Genomic DNA, 23,888 nt, shown 5'->3' on the forward strand with positions numbered 1-23,888 from the left:
TTTCCTTTACTTGCTTAAAAGCCTTTTTGGTGTATTTGCTTTTGGTTGGAGGTATACTTTTGTGTTTTTGTTTATTTGCTCCCCATTAGGGGGGGCACCTGACATCTGGGGCAAGAAAAACTGATGTAATAGCATTGGCTGCATGTTTTATACCCCTGACGTCATGGAAGAAAGGACATCAGCCGACACAGGACCCAAGGCTTTGTCAATCAGGCTGACTGAGGGCAACCTGCCAGCAGATTACTCAAATGTAATGACTGCAACAGTGAATACACTCAAACATCTACATTTATGGTAAGTGTACACAACTGTACTTTTCCCACCCTGCAGCGTCCATATCTCTGTCTCTCTCCCCTTCTCTATTTTTTTTACTCACCCCTTACAAGGACTATTGGTATTTACTTTTTACTGGTGGTGTTTTTTTCCACCATAACTTAGATCCCTATATATGGGGGCTCCTGACATTTGGGGCAAGATAAACTGATGTAACAGCATCGGCTGCCTTTTTTTTATAAACCTGATGGCAGTCCTGAAGCATGGACTATGATGTTTGCAGATGACATTATGATCTGTAGTGAGAGTAGAGAACAGGTAGAGGAGACCCTGGAGAGGTGGAGATATGCTCTAGAGAGAAGAGGAATGAAGGTCAGCAGGACTAAGACAGAATATATGTATGGAATGAGAGGGAGGATAGGGGAATGGTGAGGATGCAGGGAGTAGAGGTGTGAAGGTGGATGAGTTTAAGTACTTGGGATCAACAGTTCAGAGTAATGGTGAGTGTGGAAGAGAGGTGAAGAAGAGAGTACAGGCAGGATGGAGTGGGTGGAGAAGAGTGTCAGAAGTGATTTGTGACAGACTAGTACCAGTAAGAGTGAAAGGGAAGGTCTACAAGAGGGTAGTGAGACTAGCTATGTTATATGGGTCGGAGAAAGTGGCATTGACAAAAAGTCAGGAGTCAGAGCTTGGCGTGGCAAAGTTGATGATGTTAAGATTTGCACTGGGTGTGACAAGAATGGACAGGATTAGGAATAAGTATATTAGAGGGTCAGCCCAGGTTGGAAGGTTTGGAGACAAAGCCAGAGAGGCAAGATTACGTTGGTTTGGACATGTGCGGAGGAGGGATGCAGAGTATATTTGGAAAAAGATGCTAACAGGTAACAGGAAATGGGGAAGGCCTAATATAAGGTTTATGGATGTGGTGAGAGAGGACATGCAGGTGGTTGGTGTGACAGAGCAAGATGCAGAGGACAGGAAGGAATGGAAACAGCTGATCTGCTGTGGCGACCCCTAACGTGAGCAGCCGAAAGAAGATGTCAGTCCTGAAGCTACAGCAACCAATGCAGAAATACTAAGTCTCTGGTATTCAGGCAGACTGTGGGCTACCTGCTGGCAGATAACCCACATGTGATGACTGCAACAATGAATACACTCTAACATCTACAGTTATGGTAAGTGTACATAGCTGGACTTTTTTATGGCTTTGAAGTAGTGTTTTATTTCGTAATAACAATAGAAACTGAAAAGCAGTGTTATTGCCTGCATTTCTCAGTTCATTACTGTGCCTTTTTTTCTGCACTTCAGTTATTTTTGTAATACTTCCATTTTTTCAGAGAAATTCTTTGATATGAAGAAGAACCAATGCAAGGATGCTTTGGATATATACAAGAAGTTCTTGGCTAGAATGACCAAACTCTCAGAATTTCTCAAGGTTGCTGAGGTAACGACATTTCACTGGTATGGGTAAAGTATCCTAAAGCCTTTGGAACTGGTGAAGTGGTGATTTCTTTTGGACTGTAAAGAGTTACACATTTTGCATGTAAATAATTTCCAGTCCCAAGACAGAAGTGGAAATGCTAGAAAGCAGACAACATTGTGTTTCTGTTTTTCTAGTGTAGTGTGTAGCAGAAAATGTAGTGAAAAGAAAAGGGTAGGTTATTTTCTCTGTTGGTTTAAATTTCAGGCCATTTTACTATTCATGAGTTAGTTGTATGTATGCATTGCTGTGTGTTAGGCATTTTGCTGCCTTTTTGATGGTCTTGGAGAGGAAAATGGAGAAAGTAGTGCATGCACACAAGTTGCACGATTGTTGACTTCTACTACAGTTTCTTTACTTTTCAAAACTTATGCTCCGTTTCTGATTTTTATGTTTGTTAACCCTTTCTACCAGTTGTTGTGTAGATGACTTTCCCCAAAGTAATAACTTTTTTTTTTAAATATATATATTTTTGCTCCCGCCATAGAAATGACCTAGTCTCCAAAAGGATTCAGCACCGTTTCTTGCAGTTTTAAGGAAATATTACCTCATAATCATAATTGTCTTTAAAAATTTCGTAGATTGGATGCCTACTCTTCCAGTTAGTGGAGCAGCTGCATCTTGAAATATTAAAAAAAAATAACTCTTTGACATATGCTGCTATCATAGATGATTATTAGGCTAACAACCCTAGAGGGCCTAGCCATGCTTCCCAAATGCGCGGGACAAGTTTTGATACCATAGGTTTTTATAAGGGCACATGTATAACTTCGACTTGAGTTGTTGAGCATTTACCAGCTGTCTGCGTCTCTCAGAAACATTGGTGACAGGTCTGGGATAAATTTACAATTCCCTGTCCACTGATCCAAAATGCACTTCAATAAGTTCAAAGAAGTCTGCTTCACATGGATGGGAAGCATGTCCCAGGTAAGTAATCTCTTCAACACATACCTGTCCCTCCAACATGTCTTACTTATGATACAGATGAGATTTAGTTCCCAAGATTTGGATATTTTTGAAGCAGTAATATATAAGCAAAATATAATTTTTTTTATTGTATATAAATGCATATTATTCTTAAGCCTGAAGGCTCACCAACATTATATAATTTTTTGATAGCTTTTATTGTTCTGAACATAACTGAAAAGCTACTCTTATCTTGTCAGCTGACTGCTATGTCATGTTTCAAAAATATTTTCAAAGGCCCACACAAGCCTCAATTTGATAGTCACTTTAAATCACAGCATCTGTCTACTGCTTTAAGACTCTTGTGGAAGTTTGATGACAGGAAACCTGGATGATGTTCTTCGTGTTTCACTGTTGCAGTCATCACATTTGGGTTATCTGCTTGCAGTAGCCCTCAGTCGGCCTGATTATCAAAGTCTTGGGTCCTGTGTTGGTTGCTGTCTCATCTTTCCATGACGTCAGGTAGTCTGGTATAAAGCATGCAGCCAACGCCATTACATCAGTCTTTCTTGTGCGGTGCCCAAAGCAGAAGCAGTTGGCAAGTGCCGGTCGGCCGACTCCTGAAATTTTCGTATTCAAATTTTAGAACCAAAGTCTTCAACTAAAGCCAAGTACCCCATTGGGGAAACTTTTTCTTGCTCTAAACCGATGTCAGTAAAAGTCAGTAATTGCATTTCTTGTGGAAAGCAAATACCTCATAAAGATTTTCATTCATACTGTATTCCTTGCCTCGGCCCTGACCACAACATACCTCGCTGTCGGTTTTGTGCCTTATTTAAGCAACTAACTATTCGACGTCGGTATATTTACGCTTCTAAATATTTTGGTACTCAGTTTAATTATCCAGATATGTCTTCAGTAAACCATCCAACTACCGACATTCTGAAAAAACGCATAGATAAAGACAGACTGGCCGCCTAGGTCCAAAGCTGCCGACAGCGCTTCTCCTAAGCCAGTTGCCAGTTCGCCGGTATTCAGTGAGGTGCTTTCGCAGCCCCTGATACCCGCTACTGCAGATTTGCAGGCCTCTACTGAGACCCATTCGGAGTCCGGTATGCCGCGAAATGCTTCAACTGTGGAACCTGCAGATGTCTCTACCTTGGATGGGTCCGGAGCCGCTGTGCAGGCACTGGTTTCTGAGGGTGTATTCAGGCCTATTGACTTGCATTTCAAACCGATGCCATCTTCTTTTTCAAAGCCTAAAACTCGAACAATGCCTAGAAAACCAATGCCCAGACCGCATGGTCAGGTCTCTATGCCTAAAAAACAAATAAGAATGGCTGAAGACCTTATTACTCTAATCAGGGGAAGCCAACCTTCCCCCTCTAAGAGACCTAGTACTGAATTTGCTTATGATACTTCTGACCAGGATTCTGAAATTTCTGTTTCTTCTGATGACCAGGATTTACCCTTATCTACCTACCTGGACATACTTTTGAATCATCTGGCATTTGTACAAAATGATGCAGTGGAGACTCTTCCCTCTGCTTCTCAACAGAGGATTTCTCTTTTGGTGAAACTTTGCATACTCTTGGGGAGCATTTTCGCTGGGAAAGCCAGGATTACTGTGATTCTAAAAAGAGGCTTAGGGATTTCTTACTTCTGCACCAACACAAGCCTTTAGCTATCCCTCCTGTACTAGACATTATTGATGATGCCTTTTCGGAATCTAGCTTCACCCCTGACTCTTTACCTCCTGCTTTCAGAAAACCAGATAGATGTTACAAGGTTCTTGACTCTTACAAGTTCCTTTTTAAAAATCCTACTGTGGATCCTGAGACCATTTCACAGGGACCCAGGGACATTAAGGCTACTACTGCCAAAAATCCTAACCCTCTGATAGAGACTCCAGGGCGCTGGATAGATGGGGTATGAAGGTATACACTTCTGCAACCTTGGCCATTAGGGCCTTAAACTGCCAGTTTCATGTGTTAAAGTATCAGCAGCATATTATTGGATTGCTTAAATAGAAAATCATGATTCCTGACTGTGCTGAAAATAAGGATTTTACAGGATTTAATCCATTCTGGTGAACAGGTTGGAAAACGTACTTTGCAATGTGGTTTTGATTCACTAGAGGCATCTTGTAGGGCTGCTGTCACTGGGTCTGTACTTAGAAGGCATGCTTGGCTTAAGGAGCAATCTTTTGCCAGATCATGTTAAAGCTAAATTGCTGGATGATCCTTAAATCAGGACCGCCTGTTTGGCAACAAAGCAGAAGAAGGTCTTAAGATGGAGGAAAAAGCTAAATATATGCAAACTGTTAAAAGATTTCCTGCAAGTATAGCCTCCAAGATTTAGTAGGCATTGGCCCTCTAAGAATTGGTCCTTTCATGCCTCTTCCAGGCCTTCTCAGTCCAAACCCAGAACCAGCAGAACACCTAGAATTCAGTCCCAGGGTACACACAGGGCTAAGCAGTGGGGGGCTCCCACTTCCAAATCAGGGAGTAGCAAGACTCCCCTCTGTGTTAAGATGTCTCAATGACTTAACTTTAAAGCTTCCAAGCACATCTCAACTGACTGCTCCTTTATGGGAAAGATTGCTCTGCAGGCCAAAAACTGGGAACTCATTACCCAGGACAAATGGGTTTTAAATATAATTTCCCCAGGATACAAATTTCACTTCCACACGATGTTCATATTGTTTCACTGTTGCAGTCATCACTGTAGGGTTCTTCCTGCCGGCAGGCAGCCATTGGTCGGCCAGAATCCCAAAGTCTGGGTCCGGCGTCGGCTGTGTACTCACCCTCCCTGATGTCAGTGCACCAGGGGTACAAAGCTCCCAGCCGACGCCATGTTCTCCAGTCTTTCTTGCCGTGCGGTGGAAGCAGTTCGCAAGTGCTGGTCGGCTGACTCCTGTTATTTTTGGTGCTTCATACCAAAGATATTCTTCTTTTCAAAGCTAAGTACCCCATCGGGGAAACTTTTTTCTTGCTCCAGACCGATGTCAGAAAAAGTTAATAATTGTATTTCATATGGGAAGCAAATACCTATAGATCCGGTTATAGATGCACAACATCTTACTAAAAGGAAGTCAAGGATCTATAACTCAAGACATATAGTGAGTTATAAAAATGCTAGATCTAATGTTCCATTTATAACTAGATACACCAATGATAACTATAATGTTACAAATATAATAAAAAAGAATTGGAATATTCTAACTATTGATTCAGATATAAGAATTTTAGTAGGAAATACACCTACATTCTGTTATAAGAACAGCAAGAACCTGAAAAGACTTATATGTGGTGAAAAGTTAATTCTAGACCCTGTTAGTGATAACATCTCACAGACAGGGACAAAGCCATGCAATAAATGTGATATGTGTCAATACATTACGAAAGATCTAGACTTTATTGTACCAGGTTTAAATTACCAATATCAGTTTAAGGTAAAGGCTACATGTGACACTACCAATGTGATTTACCTAGCTACATGTCAAAAATGTGATGCCTATTATATAGGCTTGACCTCAAGAAGATTAAAGGATCGCATCTACAATCATGTTTATGAAATAAGGAAACAGATTCAAACCAATGCGTTGGCTAAACACATTAATAAGTATCAAGATCATACTTTTAAATTCTGTGTAGTAGAAATAGTTAAATCAATTAAAAAAAGAGGAGACAATATGCTCCACCTAGAAAATGCTGAACTGCAATGGATCCTGAGGCTTAAGGCTCATATAATACCAGGACTTAATAGCACAGTCAGCATAAAACCTGTTTTGGCCTCACGATAACAGACCTTAGTGAATTTGAACACATTAGATTTTATTTCATGATAGATAGTAATAATCATAAATTTTAAGTTTTAAGTTTCAAGTTTAAAGAAAATTGGTTTTACCTTCTCACACATGCATTATTTATGTTTATTAAATTATAGATTGACATATATTTAATTATTTGTCTTTATGCATTATTACTTCTAGTATTATATATGTTTATTTATTATAAGCAAATAGAAAAGTTTGTTGTAAAAAAAAACATAAATATATATATATATATATATATATATATATATATATATATATATATATATATATATATATATATATATATGGATATATATATATATATATATATGGATATATTATTTTTGATTATTTTTAATTATCTTTAGGATACTAGTGTGTTTATAGATTCTCTAATATGATCTGTTTCTAGCATATATTCAGAGTTAAAGTAGGAAGTATCTTTATTTATGATATAAAATAGATACCACGTGATCTTTGTAGTAAAGGAATTCGTTAGACATTTATACTGCTATTATATTGAATTATTGATTCAGTTTATATATTTTGATAATAATGAATAGATAAGGATAAATATTTTATATTTACATTTTTCAATGGTTTCTTACTATATTTATTTGTATATAAATATATGTTAAATAATGTTGACTGAGCAGAAATGAATTCATCTAAATGTTTCATCTTTTAAATGTGTTTCATAAGAAACAGTCACTTTATTCATGAATTGAAATCTAATTGCCTGAGAAAAGCGGGAAATTAAACAATTTAAAGGTTTCAATTATGTAATTAAGATCCCTACAAGAATGTATGATTTTTCATTGTGAATTGTAACCTGAAGAAGCATACTTGGTGTATGTGAAAGCGCTTGTTATTTCTTGTAATAAAGTTTTTTTTACATCGTGGTGATACTTGGTTGGTGTTTCTGGGAAGCAAATACCTCATAAGGATTTTCACTCTTACTGTATTCCTTGTCTAGGCCCTGACCACGACGTAGCTAGTTGTCAGTTTTGTGCTAGATTTAATCAATGTACTATTAAACGGAGATACGATTTTGGCTTTCATTACTTTGGGAGGCGATTTAATTATAACATGTCGTCTGACACGCTTCCGACTACCGGAGTTCATAAAAGGCGCAAGGATAAGCATAGGCCTCAGAGGTCCGAATCAGACGACAGTTTACAATCAGAGCCAGCTGCCGGTTCGGCTGTCAGTGAGGCGCTTTCGCAACCCCTGTCGTCTGCTATTACGGAACTGCTTGCCGAAACGGACTCCCACGAGGAGCCAACTAGGCCTTCGGATACTCCAGGTTCAGGACCTTCGGATAATGCTCCCTCGGATGGGTCCGGAGCCGCTGTGCAGGTACCGGCTTCCGAGTGGGTTTTCAGGCCTACGCAGCTTCAGGTAAAGGCAAAGACTCCTTCTAAAACAAAGATTCAAGCCCAGGCCTCCTCTGATCCTGGACCTAAATCTCAAAAACAAATGCTTAAAATAGTGGAGGACTTGCTAACTATGATTAGGGGTTCCCATCCCCCTCCAGACAAAAGGCCAAGACAAGAAATGGATTGTGAATCCTCTGATCAGGTATTTATCTCTTCAGTGTCTTCCTCTGAACAGGATTATACTTTCCCTCCTTATGAGGATTCTGATGCTGAGGAATCCATTCCTTCAGCTTCTCCTCCTGAGGATTATTCTTTTGGGGAAACTTTACATGACATGAGGGAACATTTTCACTGGGAAGGAAAGGAGTACTCTGAATCTAAGAGAAGGCTCATGGATTTCCTTCTTCCCCAACACAGACCCCTGGCTATTCCTCCTATTTTGGATATTGTGGATGGTGTCTTTTCTGAGTCTAATTTAACTCCTGACTCCTTTCCTCCGGCCCCTGCTAAGCCTCATAGATATTAGAGTCCGTGACTCCCACCAGTTTCTATTTAAAAATCCTACTGCTGATCCAGAAACCATTTCTCAGGGTCCTAAGGGTGTTAAGGCCGCCACTGCTAAGAACCCTATTCCGTCAGATAAGGATTCTAGAGCTTTGGAGAGATGGGGCAAAAAAGTGTACACTTCTGCTACTTTATCTATTAGGGCTTTAAATTGTCAATTTCATATGTTGAAATCAGACTGTCAATATACGAACTGAGAACTGAAAACAAATAAGCGTTGAAGCCACAAGACATACGAGGCCGACCTCCACTTTTGAACATCCACAGTATTTATTAAGAAACGGCACTTTCCACACTACAAAAATGATAAATGTAAAACACTCTTGGCGTTTTTCATTCAGATGAATATCTAAACTTCTTCAGACAAGCACTGACACTGCCAATGCACATATTTAAGTAATTAGTTATTTAAAATGCTCCTCGTTCATCAGTTAAGATGATCAAGTCATCTCGCTGCTTAAAGTTATAGCTCTCTTTTTACAGATTTACGTGTCATAAGTCTAACTTCATATTTCTTTTAAAATTCTTTTAAAAAACATGTTACCAAATATTGTATATACTTCGTTCTAATACCATTTGTGTCCAACTGCCAAATTAATGCCCCTGAAACCTTTTCACTAAAAAGTTAAAATGTTCTTATAAGTACCTGTTTTTTATGTATATAAAGAAATACATTACCTTAACAGATTATTAAAATTATATACATACAAAAAGTACTAATTCTAAATACATTAAAATCTGTATTGTAATGTTCATAATATGTCTATGTAACCAAACAGTATGTATCACCCACAACAAAAATTGAAAGGTGATATTAAATGATAATCAATTAAAGAATGTATATTATTGGTAAAAAAACATTCCTCAATCACACCTTTAACTATATACCGTGTCTATAATGCTCATATCTTTTTCAAGGTCTTGAAAGTAACATACCTCACATGTCTAGTACGCTAGATGTTGATGTCTATACTTAGTACTACAGTATTACCATACATGTACTATCTTGCAATAACCTTCTAATGTTAAACCTATATGTAACATTTTGTTTATCTAACTAAACTCTTAATTTTTAAAATACATGCAATTGAACATACTTCGTTCAACCCTGGATCCCTCCAAGCTGCTAAACGAAGCTGCCAACTTAGTTTGTTCTTCTCTAGTTCTAATTTTAACAAGTTATCATTCACAAAATTTTGTCTCCCCTTATTAATTTGGCTGATAGCCATAAATTTAAATGAATGGCCAACATTTTGCACACAATGTCTAGCAAGGGCGTTCTCATTTTTGTTCTTCGTGATTGCATAAATGTGCTCGTAGACTCTGTCCCTTAAACGTCTGTCCGTTTTCCCTATATAAAACGATGGGCACTGTCTACACTGAGCTAGATATACTAATCCTTTGCTATTACAATTGTATGTTTCCTTGACTTGAAAAGTCTCCTTCCTGATAGTGAAAGTATCTGATGTCTCTATATAAGAACAGTACTTGCATGCTCCACATTTTTTGTCCCTCCTTTACTCCTATTCACTTTAGGTTTCCTCTCAAGTAGTTTTCATATTTGTTCCTCTTCTAAATGTTATAATCGGACCGTAATTAAAAATTCTCGAAAACTCTTTATCCATTGATAAACAATACCAATATTTTCTAACTGTCCTACAAATATCAAGTGCTTCCGGACAAAAAGTAAATGTGAACGCTGTATTGAAATTCCTTTCACTCACTGTCATGTTAGTAGAAACTCCTCCTACGTTATCAGATATATTCATACTTATGTCACCTATACATGTCCTTGGGCTAAATACATTCGTCTCCAGGTTAACTACTGTGTTGGTATTCAGTATTGCTGTGCAAATACCTTTCCTTCTTTTAGTAATAACTTCTTGAAAAATTCCTTGAAGGAATGAACCTGGATAGCCCCTACAAGAAAACATTGTATGGAGCTTTTCACATTCTATTTCAAAATCTTCGTCCAATGTGGTCATTTTTGCCGCCCTAACCAGTTGGCCTTTGACCACAGATTTCTTTTGATGACGAGGGTGTGAACTAGAAAAGTGGAGGAAGGTGTTAGAGTATGTACTTTTCCTGTGGATTTTTGCTGTGTATCTCCCTATATTCTTAACTCTATGTCAAGAAAACAAATAGTTTTTTCTTGAAAATTCTTTGTAAATCTTAAGAATGTAGTGGTTGAATTCAAATACTCAACCAGTTCATCTGCTTGCTCTTCATGTCCTTTAAATAGGATAAAGATGTCATCCAAAAATTTTTTATATTTAACTATGTTTTTGTTCCTTTGATTGTTAAAAATGTGGTTTGTCTCCCAGTGGGCCATTACCAAGTTTGCAAAACTTGCGCCCACTGGGGACCCCATCGCCACACCTATCTTTTGCAAGTACAATTTATTATCAAAGGAAACAAAATTGTTTCTTAATATAATGTCTAGTAACTGTTCTACCAGGTTACACTCATTACTCGTGGCCCCCTTTGATCCAATAAATTCTACCACCCACTGAATACCTATGTCTTGTGGGATACATGTATATAATTCACACACATCTACAGTAAGAAAGTTTAGGGTATTATTAAATTCTTGTAGTTTGCATTACTTCCAAAAAGGACCATGAATCCTTTAAAATTTGGTCCTCCTTCTTCACATAGTTTTTAAGAATAGAGTCCACCAGTTTTGCGCAGGGATAAGTTATCGATTGCCTCGCATCCACTAGTGTTCTAAATGGTGGATTCTCTAAATTCTTGTGAAGTTTGGGGATACCAAAAATTTTTGGGATCTTGGGGGCCAATAAAGTTAAGTGAGTGTTTTGTTTTATATCAATTAACCCGTCCGTGAACAAGTCACTAATAGAGTCTAATATTGTGGTATGCCTGGTTTAGTTGATTCCTACTCACTATTTCATAAGTGTCGCTGTCGAGTTATCTTGACATAATATTTAAGTAATCTATATTATACATTACTACAAGTCCACCCCCCTTATCTGGCTTCATAACCCTTAGTGGGAGACTCCTAAATAGTGTGAGTAAAGTTCTTTCTTCCTCTGATGTATTACTGTTGTACCTACTGTTCGAACAATTTTTAATTATCTCTCTAAATTCATTCTCACATAATTGTTCAAACATACATAGCAGTACATTTTGAGGTGGATTAAAACTACTTGTTACTCGCAGTTCACTTTCGTTAAATTGTGTGTTACCAAACATAATGCTTAAATTTAACTTGCGAGTAAACATTTTAAGGTCAATTAAAAGTTCTACAATGTCACAGGTCTTTGTTGGCACAAATGTAAGGCCTTTTGCAAACAGTTCAACCAATACCTTGTCTATGCAACACTCAGTATAGTTATACACAGTAAAGGCCCCATCTTTGTTGATCACAGTTTCATGTAAAATCAACCCTGATTTTTGTTGGTACTGCGTATGTTGTGTTGCCTCTTGGGTCCAGGTGGTGGATTGGATTTCCAACTGTCCCCCCTCCCCCCTCTGTAGTTTTTTTGTTGACCTTGTATAATGCCATTCATTAACATCCTGGGGTTGGTTTACCAAAATCATCCCCAAGATGGTCACATTCCCCATTCTCTAAGTCCAAGTCATTGTTTGAAATGTCTGTCGTATAACCATCCGTTGTATTCTTGTTATACTGCACTCTTGGCTGGTCTGGCCCTTTAGTTTGGTTAGTGTTCGTCCTAAACCTTCTGGTCGTATTCTGTGACCCCGGTGGTTTAGGAAAAGCCAACCCCTCTCTATATGCTTTTAGATCTCTATCTAGTTTCTTCAACTTTGTTGCTTTTAGTTTTAACATTTGTTGAGCAATACTGGATAGAGTTCTATTGTACTCAAATTCATACCTATGGTAATCCAAGTCCTCCTTAATTTCTTTTTCTATTTCCATAGTTTCTTTGGTCAAATCCCCCAAGGATAGTTGATAATGTTTAACCATACACTTTAATATTTCTAACCCATGGTTATTATACAGTCCAATTAGGTCGTTGTAAAAGTCTGATCCATATTCTAAACCAGTAGGGTAAGAAAAATGTCTAAGTCCCTTAGGTACAATCTTCTCTTTGATACATCTGTTGAAATAATTTAATTCCAACTGAAGTTTTTTAATTTTAAACAGTTTGGTATCAAATAGTTTTAATTTCTCTACTAAGGATGACCTACTTGTGTTTTCAGTTGGCCTTGGGGTGCCTTCCTGTGTGTAGTCCAAATTTAATTTGTCGTTCAGCCAGGTACTAGGATCAAAATTATTAGTTGGTAATGCTGAGGTAGCCGTTTTCCCTTCCCCGGTCTGTCTACGCGGTGGTAACGCTGCTTTGTTGGTATAGCCTCCCTGCGCCTGGATTGGACTTCGGTCAGTGCTAGCTGGAAACTCCGTTGCTTTACCGCCGGTATTGGTAACAGTATCTACCCTTTCCGATAAGCGGTCCAAGCGTGCGTTGATTAATTCCAAGAGTTGTCAAATTCCCTTGCGAGGAATTATCTCCGTCTTGTGAGTTGTCCATCCTCTATGCGTGTGCAACTATGCTACCAAACAAACCAGTAACCAGACTGTCAATATACGAACTGAGAACTGAAAACGAATAAGCGTTGAAGCCACAAGACATACGAGGCAGACCTCCACTTTTTAACATCCACAGTATTTATTAAGAAACGGCACTTTACATACATTTTTTAATTGATTATCATTTAATATTATCACCTTTCAATTTTTGTTGTGGGTGATGCATACTGTTTGGTTACATAGACATATTATGAACATTACAATACAGATTTTAATGTATTTAGAATTAGTACTTTTTGTATGTATATAATTTTAATAATCTGTTAAGGTAATGTATTTCTTTATATACATAAAAAACAGGTACTTATAAGAACATTTTAACTTTTTAGTGAAAAGGTTTCAGGGGCATTAATTTGGCAGTTGGACACAAATGGTATTAGAACGAAGTATATACAATATTTGGTAACATGTTTTTTAAAAGAATTTTAAAAGAAATATAAAGTTAGACTTATGACACGTAAATCTGTAAAAAGAGAGCTATAACTTTAAGCAGCGAGATGACTTGATCATCTTAATTGATGAACGAGGAGTATTTTAATTAACTAATTACTTAAATATGTGCATTGGCAGTGTCAGTGCTTGTCTGAAGAAGTTTAGATATTCATCTGAACGAAAAACGCTAAGAGTGTTTTACATTTATCGTTTTTGTAGTGTGGAAAGTGCCGTTTCTTAATGAATACTGTGGATGTTCAAAAGTGGAGGTCTGCCTCGTATGTCTTGTGGCTTCAACGCTTATTTATTTTCAGTTCTCATATGTTGAAATATCAGCAATACCTTTTGTCTGTTATGAAACAAAAACTGTGTACCATTTCTGCATGTGCAGACAATAAGGAATTACAAGATTTGATGCATTCTACTGAGCAGGTGGGGAAACATACCTTACACTGTGGTTTTGATGCTTTGGAGGCCTCTTGCAGGGTGGCTGCCACTGGCACGGTCATTAGAGAAGGCATGCTTGGTTAAAGGAACAAAATTTGCCTGATCAAGTAAAAGCAAAATTACTGGATGCTCCTGTTCAACATAATGTTTTGTTTGGGTCTAAGGCTGAAGAGATTAGAAAGAAAATGGAGGGTAAGGCAAAATCCATGCAAACTGTTAAAGATTTCTTACAAGTTCAGCCTCCTAGATTTAGCAGAAATTGGCCAGCTAAAAATTGGTCCTTTCCCAGCTCGGACAGGCCTCAGAGGGGTAGATATAGGCGCCCCAGAGGGAGGGCCCAAGCACAGACCTGTTATAGACCTAGACAGTGGAGTGCTTCCACCCCCAGGGGGTGGAGAAGATAGGTCTCAACCTTATAGGAAACAGGCTCAATGACTCCCCCCTGCATGGCTCCAGGAACCTGTCTCCTGGAAGCTCCTCTGGGAGGAAAACTTTCTCTTTTTCACCAAAATTGGACTTACATAACCCAAGACAAGTGGGTTCTGGATGTAGTTTTAAGAGGTTACAAATTCCACTTTCACACCTTACCAAAACCAAACGGATGGCCAGAGGCATTAAAACTGGTGAGGTCCCTCATGGCTATGAGGGCCATAGAACTGGTTCCAAATTCAGAGACAGGACAAGGCGTTTATTCAAGACTCTTTCTAGTTCCCAGAAAGCAAAATACTTGGAGACCCATCCTGGATCTGTCAGTCTTAAATACTTTCCTGGAGATACCAAAGTTCAAGATGCTTACTCTGCAGCAGCTCTTGCCAAAGTTGAGCAAAAATGCATGGATGGTGACATTGGACTTAAAGGAGGCTTACCTACACATTCCTATCAGACAGGAGTGCAGAATATATCTCAGGTTCAAGGCAGGCTCGAAACATTACCAATTCTCTGTGCTGCCCTTTGGTTTGTCTACTGCGCCCAGGGTCTTTACCAAGTGCCTGGCACCAGTAGTAGCTTACTGCAGACTCAAGGGAATTCATATTTACCCTTATCTGGACAACTGCCTTATTCAAGCAGACAGCAAGGACATTTTATTCCAGCACCTGGAATTTGTTCAGAATCTACTCAAGTACCTGGGATTCACTGTGAACGTAAAAAAGTCAAATTTGGCACCCACTCAACAGATAACTTTCCTGGGTGCTCTTTTAAACACAACAACCCAGATGGCATTCCTGACGTCAGAAAAACTACAGCTGGCTTCAACTTTCAAGAGCCTGGTGTTAATGTCTCGGCTAATTGCAAGGAAATTCCTGCAGGCTTTGGGTTACATGACTTCCTGCATCCTACTCATACCATATGCAAGACTGCATATGAGAAAGATACAATGGTACCTAAAAAGTGTATGGTCCCAGCATTGTCAGTCTGGAAACAGTGATTGCTATCTTGCCTTGCCTGCAAAAGGAATTCCATTTGTGGGCCACGGCATGTCTTCAAAACAAAGGAAAAGCCTTCAGTCTACCTCCAGCCTACCAAGTGATAACCACGGATGCCTCGAATTATACATGGGGAGCCCACTTGCAGGGGAAAGGCCTGCAAGGTTTTTGGAGAGGATCAGAAGCATCTACATATCAATTTAAAAGAGATGTTAGCTGTGCAGAATGCCCTCTTGGCTTTCAGGGATCTTTTCCAGCCAGGGCAGCTACTGATACGGACAGACAACACCACAGTTATGTGGTACATAAACAAGCAAGGGGGTTTGCACTCCTACCCCCTTTGCAGACTAGCCATGACTCTATGGAACACAGCACTACCTTGCAAAGTGGACCTACAAGCTCAATTCCTGCCAGGGAAACAAAACACTCTGGCAGACAGCCTGAGCAGGAACCTGTCAGACCCACACGAGTGGATGCTAGACACCCAAATATTAAAGATGATTACAGAAGCCTGGGGCTGCCCGGACATAGATCTATTTGCATCTCCCTACAACTACCAGTTACAGACTTTTTGCACAAGGACATATCACATGCTAGCATGGAAAGTGGATGCTCTCTCATTCAGTTGGAGGAACCTCTCTGGGTATGCCTTTCCACCACTACCTCTTCTACCAAGGGTGTTATTAAAAATAAAACCGGACAAACCAAAGCTGATCTTACTAGCCCCGAATTGGCCTCAACAATTTTGGTACGCAACACTGATAAATCTATCCCAGGAACCTCCTTGGATTCTACCTCAGATTCCAAATCTTTTGTCTCAACATCAGGGCCAGGTCCTGCACTCTCATATCAAAACTCTCAGCCTGGCAGCCTGGCATATTCTGGGTCTATAATTAGGTCATGAATGTTATCTTGGAAGCCAGAAGGCCTAGCACTAGGAAATCTTATGAAGGCAAATGGAAGAGATTTTGCACCTGGATGCATACTCAGGACTCAGATCCTCACATTCCAAATATTCCATTGATTTTACATTACCTAACAGATATGTTGCATAAGGGTTTATCTTTTTCCTCCATAAAAATACATGCCTCAGCTATCTCTGCACATTATAATACAGATCCTCCAATTTTTCCACATCCACTTCTGAAACAATATCTCAGAGGAGCAAAGAATTTAAGGCCCCCTAGGACTCCACCCATTCCTGCCTGGGACCTCAATTATGTCCTGGAAAAACTTACTCTGCCTCCTTTTGAGCCTGCTGACACATCTGATATAAAGTATTTATCATGGAAGACTGTTATCCTACTGGCTTTAACTTCAGCCAGGAGAGTCTCGGAGTTACAAGCACTCATGGCTGTGGAACCTTACATTATTTTTCATCAAGACAAGGGTTTCTTTGAGGACTAACCCTACTTTCATGCCTAAAGTGGTTTCTAAAGTGGCTTTAAACCAAACTATTCACCTGCCAACTTTTTTCCCTAATCCACAAAATAAGGGGGAGAGGATCTTGCATTCTTTGGACGTGCACAGGCAGATTCGCTTGTACCTGGACAGAACCAAGGATATCAGGAAAACAGAACAACTGTTTCTTTCTTATGCAGCAAATTCCCAAGGCAAAGCTATTTCAAAACAGACCATTTCTAAATGGATTGCTCATGGAATCAGATTTTGTTACTGTCACCATGGAAAGCAAATCCCAGGAAAAATTAGGACACACTCTACCAGAGCTGCTGCTACTTCAGCTGCCTTTCTCAGGGGAGTTCCTACCAAATATATTTTGGAAGCTGCAACTTGGAGTTCAGTGCATACTTTCTCTAATCACTATAATCTACCTCTTTACTCTAGGTCTAGGGCAGGCTTTGCTTCTGCAGTCTTGCAAGGCCTTCTAGCCACTCCTTCTATTCAATAACTACCACCCTTTATCTCAGCTTTGGGATTCAACCCTACAGTGATGACTGCAACAGTGAAACACGATGAACATAGTACAGTTGTGTACACTTACCATAAATGTAGATGTTAGAGTGTCTTCACTGTTGCAGTCTGGGTTACCCACCCTCCTGTCCCCTCTTATACTTTTATTGGTGTGGTTCCCTGCTTCACCCTTCTTCTGAGGTGTATTTGCTACAAGGTATGGGGTTTGTTGTATATTGCATTTTTGTTTTACTTTTAGCCTTTACTTTTGGGCACCTGACATCTGGGGCAAGAAAAACTGGAGAACATGGCGTAGGCTGGGAGCTTTGTACCCCTGGTGCACTGACGTCAAGGAGGGTGAGTACACAGCCGACGCCGGACCCAGACTTTGGGATTCTGGCCGACCTAGGGCTGCCTGCGGGCAGGAAGAACCCTACAGTGATGACTGCAACAGTGAAGACACTAGAACATCTACATTTATGGTAAGTGTACACAACTGTACTTTACCAACCACAAACGGTTGGCCAGATCTAACCCAAAATCAGTGGGCAGAGGCTCAAAAGCAAGTACTCTCTCTTAAGCATAATGGCTATGCAAACTGTACCAAAAGAGGAAAAGGGACAAGGTTTCTACTCCAGACTTTTCTAGTACCCAAAAAAGACAACTCATGGTGTCCTATCCTGGACTTTTCTATCTTAAACACCTTTTTGGTGATTCCAAAATTCAAGATGTTAACTCTTCACCAGTTGCTTCCTGTGCTAGGCAAAGATGCCTGGTTGGCAGCTCTAGATTTAAAGGAAGCCTACCTGCACATCCCAATCAGGGAATCTTGCAGAAGATACCTACGCTTCAAAGCAGGCAACATGCGCTGTCCGTTCTCTGCACTGCCATTTTCTACTGCACCCAGGGTATTCACAAAGTGCCTAGCTCCAGTCATTACATTTTGCAGGCAAAGAAATATTCAAATATACCCATACCTGGACAATTGTCTAATTCAGGCTGAAAGCCAGGACATACTTTTGAATCCTCTGGCATTTGTACAAAAGGTGCTAACTTGTCTGGGGTACACCATAAACGAAAAGAAATCACATCTGGTATCCTGTCAACAAATTATATTCCTGGGAGCAAGCTTGAATACAACTTCCCAGATGGCTTTCCTCACGCCAGAGACACTGATTCATTTGATATTCTACTTCAAACAAGTGGCCACAAAAACCTAGCTATCTGCAAGCCTTGGGATTCATGGCCTCCTGCATTTTACTAATTCCGTATGCAAGACTGCATATGAGGAAACTACAATGGTATCTAAAAAGCCTATGGTGTCAACATTCTTAGGATCTAGAAGCAATGATTCCTATCATACCTTGCCTACAGTTAGAGTTCCTGTGTTGTGCAGAGGCCTGCCACCAAAGCAAGGGACTACCATTCACTCTACCCCCTGCCGCCCACACCCTAACAGACTCATCAGACTATGCATGGGGGGCTCACCTGGCAGGGAAGTGCATTCAGGGCAAATGGAACCCAAGTCAAATGCACCTGCATATCAATCAAAAAGAAATGTTAGCTGTACAGAATGTTCTGACAGCTTTCAAGGAACACATTCTTCCAGGACAGTTAATGGTAAAGACAGACAACACCACTGTTATGTGGTACATAAACAAGCAGGGGGGGGGTACCCATTCTTACCCCTCTGCAGACTAGCCATGGCTCAGTGGAACACATCCTTGAGCTACCAAGTGCATCTACAGGCTTAATTCCTGCCAGGAAAACTAAATACACTGGCAGACAAACTAAGCAGGAATCTCATGGACCCACACAAGTGGAAACTGGAACCAAAGACTTTCAGTATGTTGGTAAACAAATGGGGGAGCCCAGATATAGATCTGTTTGCCTCCCCCCAGAACTACCAATTGGACAAATTCTGCACCAAGCACTCCCCACAAACAAGCTTGGAAAGTGGATGTTCTGTCCTTCAGCTGGAAAAAATGTATCAGTTTATGCCTTTCCTCCTCTGCTTCTCCTCTCCAAAGTACTACTAAAGATCAAACAGGACAAACCAAGGACGATACTGAGTGCACCAGACTGGCCACGCCAGCACTGGTACCCCCTCTTGCGCAATGTGTCACTGCTGACTCCATGGCACCTGCCTCAGACCCCTACCCTGCTGTCACAGCAGGAGGGCCAGATTCTGCACCCTCAGCTTCAAACCCTGAACCTGACAGCCTGGCTTAATTACTTAATCTCTCCATTACCATCCCTCGGTAACCAAGTGTTGGATTTTCTTTTGGAGACCAGGAGGCCTAGTACTAGAAAATCTTATGTTGAAAAATGGAAAAGGTTCTGTGCGTGTAACCAAACTCAAGGGATGGGCACAGCAGCTCCCAACTTACCTCAGATTCTTCAGTACTTAACGGAGATGCTTCACAAAGGCCTTTGTTTATCTTCCATCAAAATTCACTCCTCAGCCAATTTAGCTTACTACAAGAGAGAACCACCCCTCTTGTCTCATCCACTGCTCAAGCAGTTCCTCAGAGGGGCCAGAAACATAAGATCACCCAGGAGAAGCCCAACTCCAGCCTGGGACCTTAACTTTGTATTGGAAAAACTCACTCTTCCTCCTTTTTTAGCCAGCTGCAAATGCGAAGTTAAAATTCCTTCCTTGGAAAACAGCCTTTTTTTTAGCAATCACTTCAGCAAGAAAGGGTATCTTAATTACAAGCCCTTATGGCAGTGGAGCCTTTCATCATCTTGCATGTGGACAGGGTGTCCCTCGGGACCAATCCCTCCTTCATGCCCAAGGTGGTATCCACTGTGGCTCTTAATAAGTCCATTCATTTGCCAACCTTCTTTTCTAATCCACAGATCAAAGGGGAACGCAGACTGCACTCTTTAGATGTGCACAGACAACTTAGATTTTACTTGGACAGGACTAAACCTCAAAGGAAATCTGAAGAACTGTTGATGGCATTTGCTGCAGGGGCAGATGGGAAGGCTATTTCAAAGGAAACCATTTCTAAATGGATAGGCCATTGCATTCATTTCTGCTATAAGCACCATGGAAAACCTATCCCACAGGGAATTAGACCACATTCAACCAGGGCTGCATCTACCTCTACAGCCTTTCTTAGAGGTGCCCCTACCACGGACATCCTAGAAGCTGTTACCTGGAGTTCTGTACATACTTTCACCATGCATTACCATTTGCCAATTTTTTGTAAATCCAGAGCTGGCTTTGCCACTGCAGTCTTGCAGGGCCTTATAGCTGGTCCTAATATTATCTAAATTCCTCCTCCCATCCTTAGCTTTGGGAATCTACCCAAATGTGATGACGCAACAGTGTAACACTAAGAACATAGTACAGTTGTGTACACTTAACATAAATGTAGATGTTCGATTGTATTCACTGTTGCAGTCCTGGTTACCCTCCCTCCCTCCCTCCAGCCCCCTGACCTCTTTTGGCTGTACATCTACTCTCCTTTACTATGCTTAAAAGCTTTTTGGTGTATTTGCTTTTTTGTTGGAGGTATACCCTTGTGTGTGTGTGTGTGTGTGTGTGTGTGTGTGTGTGTGTGTGTATATATATATATACATACATACATAGATATATATATATATATATATATATATATATATATATATATATATATATTTAATTGCTTCCTATTAGGGGGGCACCTGACATCTGAGGCAAGAAAAACTGATGTAATTGCGTCCGTTGCTTGCTTTATACCCCTGACTACCTGACATTACTGAAGATGAGACCGCAACAGACGCAGGACCCAAGACTTTGATAATCAGGCCGACTGAGGGCTATTGCAAGCAGGTAACCCAAATGTGATGACTGCAACTGTGAATACACTCGAACATCTACATTTTGTACACAACGGTAGTTTCTGCTTTATACTGAATATTGGATGTCCTAGTAGCAGTTAGGGAAGCAAATGACTGAAATTTCAGTATGTGCATTCTTACCAGAACACACAAAAATATGCATATTTTGCTATAATATTTAAAGGGCAAAAATGGTACTTTCTCTGAGAAAGAATATTGTTTTTGGTTCTTATTTGATAGGAACAAGCAAATGATTTGGTGTGTCTGTGTGTGTCTGATTTGAATCCAGAATGGTCGAATTAATTTGATAGAAAAGTGTAGAAATCTGTCATTTCTTATCATAGGAGTTATTAGGGAAGTGAGTCTAGCAGAGTACGCATGGATTACAATGGTGGTCATCATGTTGTACCCCCACATCTGTAGATTCTTGTGATGTTCTTCGTGTTTCACTGTTGCAGTCATTGCATTTGGGTTATCTGCTTGCAGTAGCCCTCAGTCAGCCTGATTAACAAAGTCTTGGGTCATGCGTCGGTTGCTCTCCCTTCTTCCATGACGTAAGGGGTATAAAACATGCAGAAGACCCCATTACATCAGTCTTTCTTGCCGTGCGGTGCCCGAAGCAGGAGCAATTCGCAAGTGCCGGCCAGCTGACCCCTGAAATTTTCTTTTTCGAGTTTCAGGACCAAAGTCTTCAATTAAAGCTAAGTACCCCGTTGGGGAAACTTTTTCTTGCTCCTTACCAATGTCAGTAAAAGTTAATAATTGCATTACTTGTGGAAAGCAAATCCCTCACAAAGATTTTCTTTTGTACTCTATTCCTTGCCTAGGCCCTGACCACAACGTACTTTGCTGTCGGTTTTGTGCTTTGTTTAATCAGCTCACTGTCTGTCGTCTGTATATTTTCGCCTCTAAATATTTCGGTTCTTGGGTTTAATTATCCAGAAATGTCATTGGTTAGCCATCCGACTACAGGGATTCCAAAAAAAACGCATAGATAGACAGAGACCGGCTGCAGAGGTCCAAAGCTGCCAATGACGCTTCTTTTAAGCCAATTATCAGTTCGTCGCTACTCAGTGAGGTGCTGTCGCAGCCCTTGATACCCGCTACTTCTGACTCGCAGGCCTCTACTGAGACCCATTCGGAGTCAGGTATGCTGCGAGATGCTTCAACTGTGGAACCCGCGGATGTCTCCACCTTCAATGGGTCCAGAGCCGCTGTGCAGGCACCGGCTTCTGAGGGTGTATTCAGGCCTACGGACTTGCATATTAAACCGACGTCTCCTCCTTCATTTAGGCCAAAATCTCGAACCATGCCTAAGAAACCGATGCCCAGGCCGCATGCTCAGGCCTCTATGCCTAAAAAACAAATGATAAAAATGGCTGAAGATCTTATAACTCTAATCAGGGGATGCCAACTTCCCCCTTTTAAGAGACCTAGGACTGAAGTTGTTTATGAATCTTCTGACCAGGATTCTGATTTTTCTGATTCTTCAGATGATCTGGATTTGCCCTTATCTACTTATGAGGATTCTGAGACAGAGGACTGTCTTCACTCTGCTTCCCCTCCAGAGGATTTTTCTTTTGGTGAGACCTTACATACTCTAAGGGAGCATTTCCACTGGGAAAGCCAGGATTTTTCTCATTCAAAAAGGAGGCTTAGGGATTTCTTACTCCTGCCTCAGCATAGGTCTTTAGCTATACCTCCTGTACTAGACATTGTTGATGCCTTTTCAGAATCTAGTTTGGCCCCTGATTCTTTGCCTCCTGCTCCCAGAAAACCTGACAGATATTACAGGGTTCCCGATTCACACAAGTTCCTTTTTAAAAATCCTATTGCAGATCCAGGGACTATTTCACAGGGACCCAAGGGCATTAAGGGTTCTACTTTTAAAAATCCTGTCCCCTCTGATAGAGAAACTCCAGGGTGCTGGATAGATTGGGTAAGAAGGTTTACACTTCTGCAACCTTGGCCATTAGGGCTTTGCTTTAAACTGCCAGTTTCATATATTAAAGTATCAACAACATGTTATTGGATTGCTTAAACGGAAATTGAGGATTCCTGACTGTGCTGAAAATAAAGAATTACAGGATTTAATGCATTCTGCTGAACAGGTTGGAAAACACACTTTGCAATGTGGATTTGATTCATTAGAGGCCTCTTGCGGGGCGGCTTTACTGGGTCTGTGCTTAGAAGGCATGCTTGGCTTAAGGAGCAATATTTGCCTGATCATGTTAAAGCTAAATTGTTGGATGCTCCCTTAAATCAGGACCGCCTGTTTGACAACAAGGCTGAGGACGTTCTTAAAAAGATGGAAGATAAAGCTAAATCTATGCAAAGTGATAAAGATTTCTTACAAGTTCAGCCTCCAAGACTTAGTAGGCACTGGCCCTCTAAAAATCGGTCCTTTCCAGCCCCTTCCAAGTCTTCTCAAGTCAAACCCAGACACAGCAGAAACCCCAGGATTCATTCCCAAGGAACATACAAGACTAAGCAGTGGGGGGTTTCCGCACCCAAATCTGGGAGTAGTAAGACTCCCCCCTATGGAAAACGTCTCAATGACTTGCTTTTAAAACCCAAGCACTTCCCAACTGAATTCTCCTTTAGGCGGAAAGTTTGGTCTGCATGCCAAAAACTGGAACTCGTTACCCAGGACAAATGGGTTTTAAATGTGTCCCAAGGATAGAAATTTCACTTCCACATGTTACCAACACCAAGCGGGTGGCCAGATCTACCCCCAAATCAGTGGGCAGAGGCTCAAAAGCAAGTACTGTCTCAAACATGGGGGGCTATTCAGTTGGTACCAGAAGAGGACAAGGGACAAGGTTTCTATTTAAGACTTTTCCTGGTACCC

General features: G+C 40.5%; 1 protein-coding gene across 2 annotated transcripts in view; it reads left to right on the plus strand.

The window, feature by feature from the left end:
• LOC122789778 (phosphatidylinositol-binding clathrin assembly protein-like) overlaps positions 1–23,888 on the plus strand; it is a 2,259,505-nt gene that overhangs the window by 803,874 nt on the left and 1,431,743 nt on the right. For both annotated transcript variants that reach the window (XM_044057218.1, XM_044057217.1), the window contains one exon: positions 1,611–1,717. In XM_044057218.1, coding sequence (XP_043913153.1) covers positions 1,611–1,717 — 107 coding nt within the window. The remainder of the gene's footprint in view (positions 1–1,610; positions 1,718–23,888) is intronic.

The sequence above is a fragment of the Protopterus annectens genome, chromosome 15.part0 (assembly GCF_019279795.1).
Source record: "Protopterus annectens isolate FY-2018-M chromosome 15.part0, PAN1.0, whole genome shotgun sequence".
NCBI classification, from domain to species: domain Eukaryota; kingdom Metazoa; phylum Chordata; order Ceratodontiformes; family Protopteridae; genus Protopterus; species Protopterus annectens.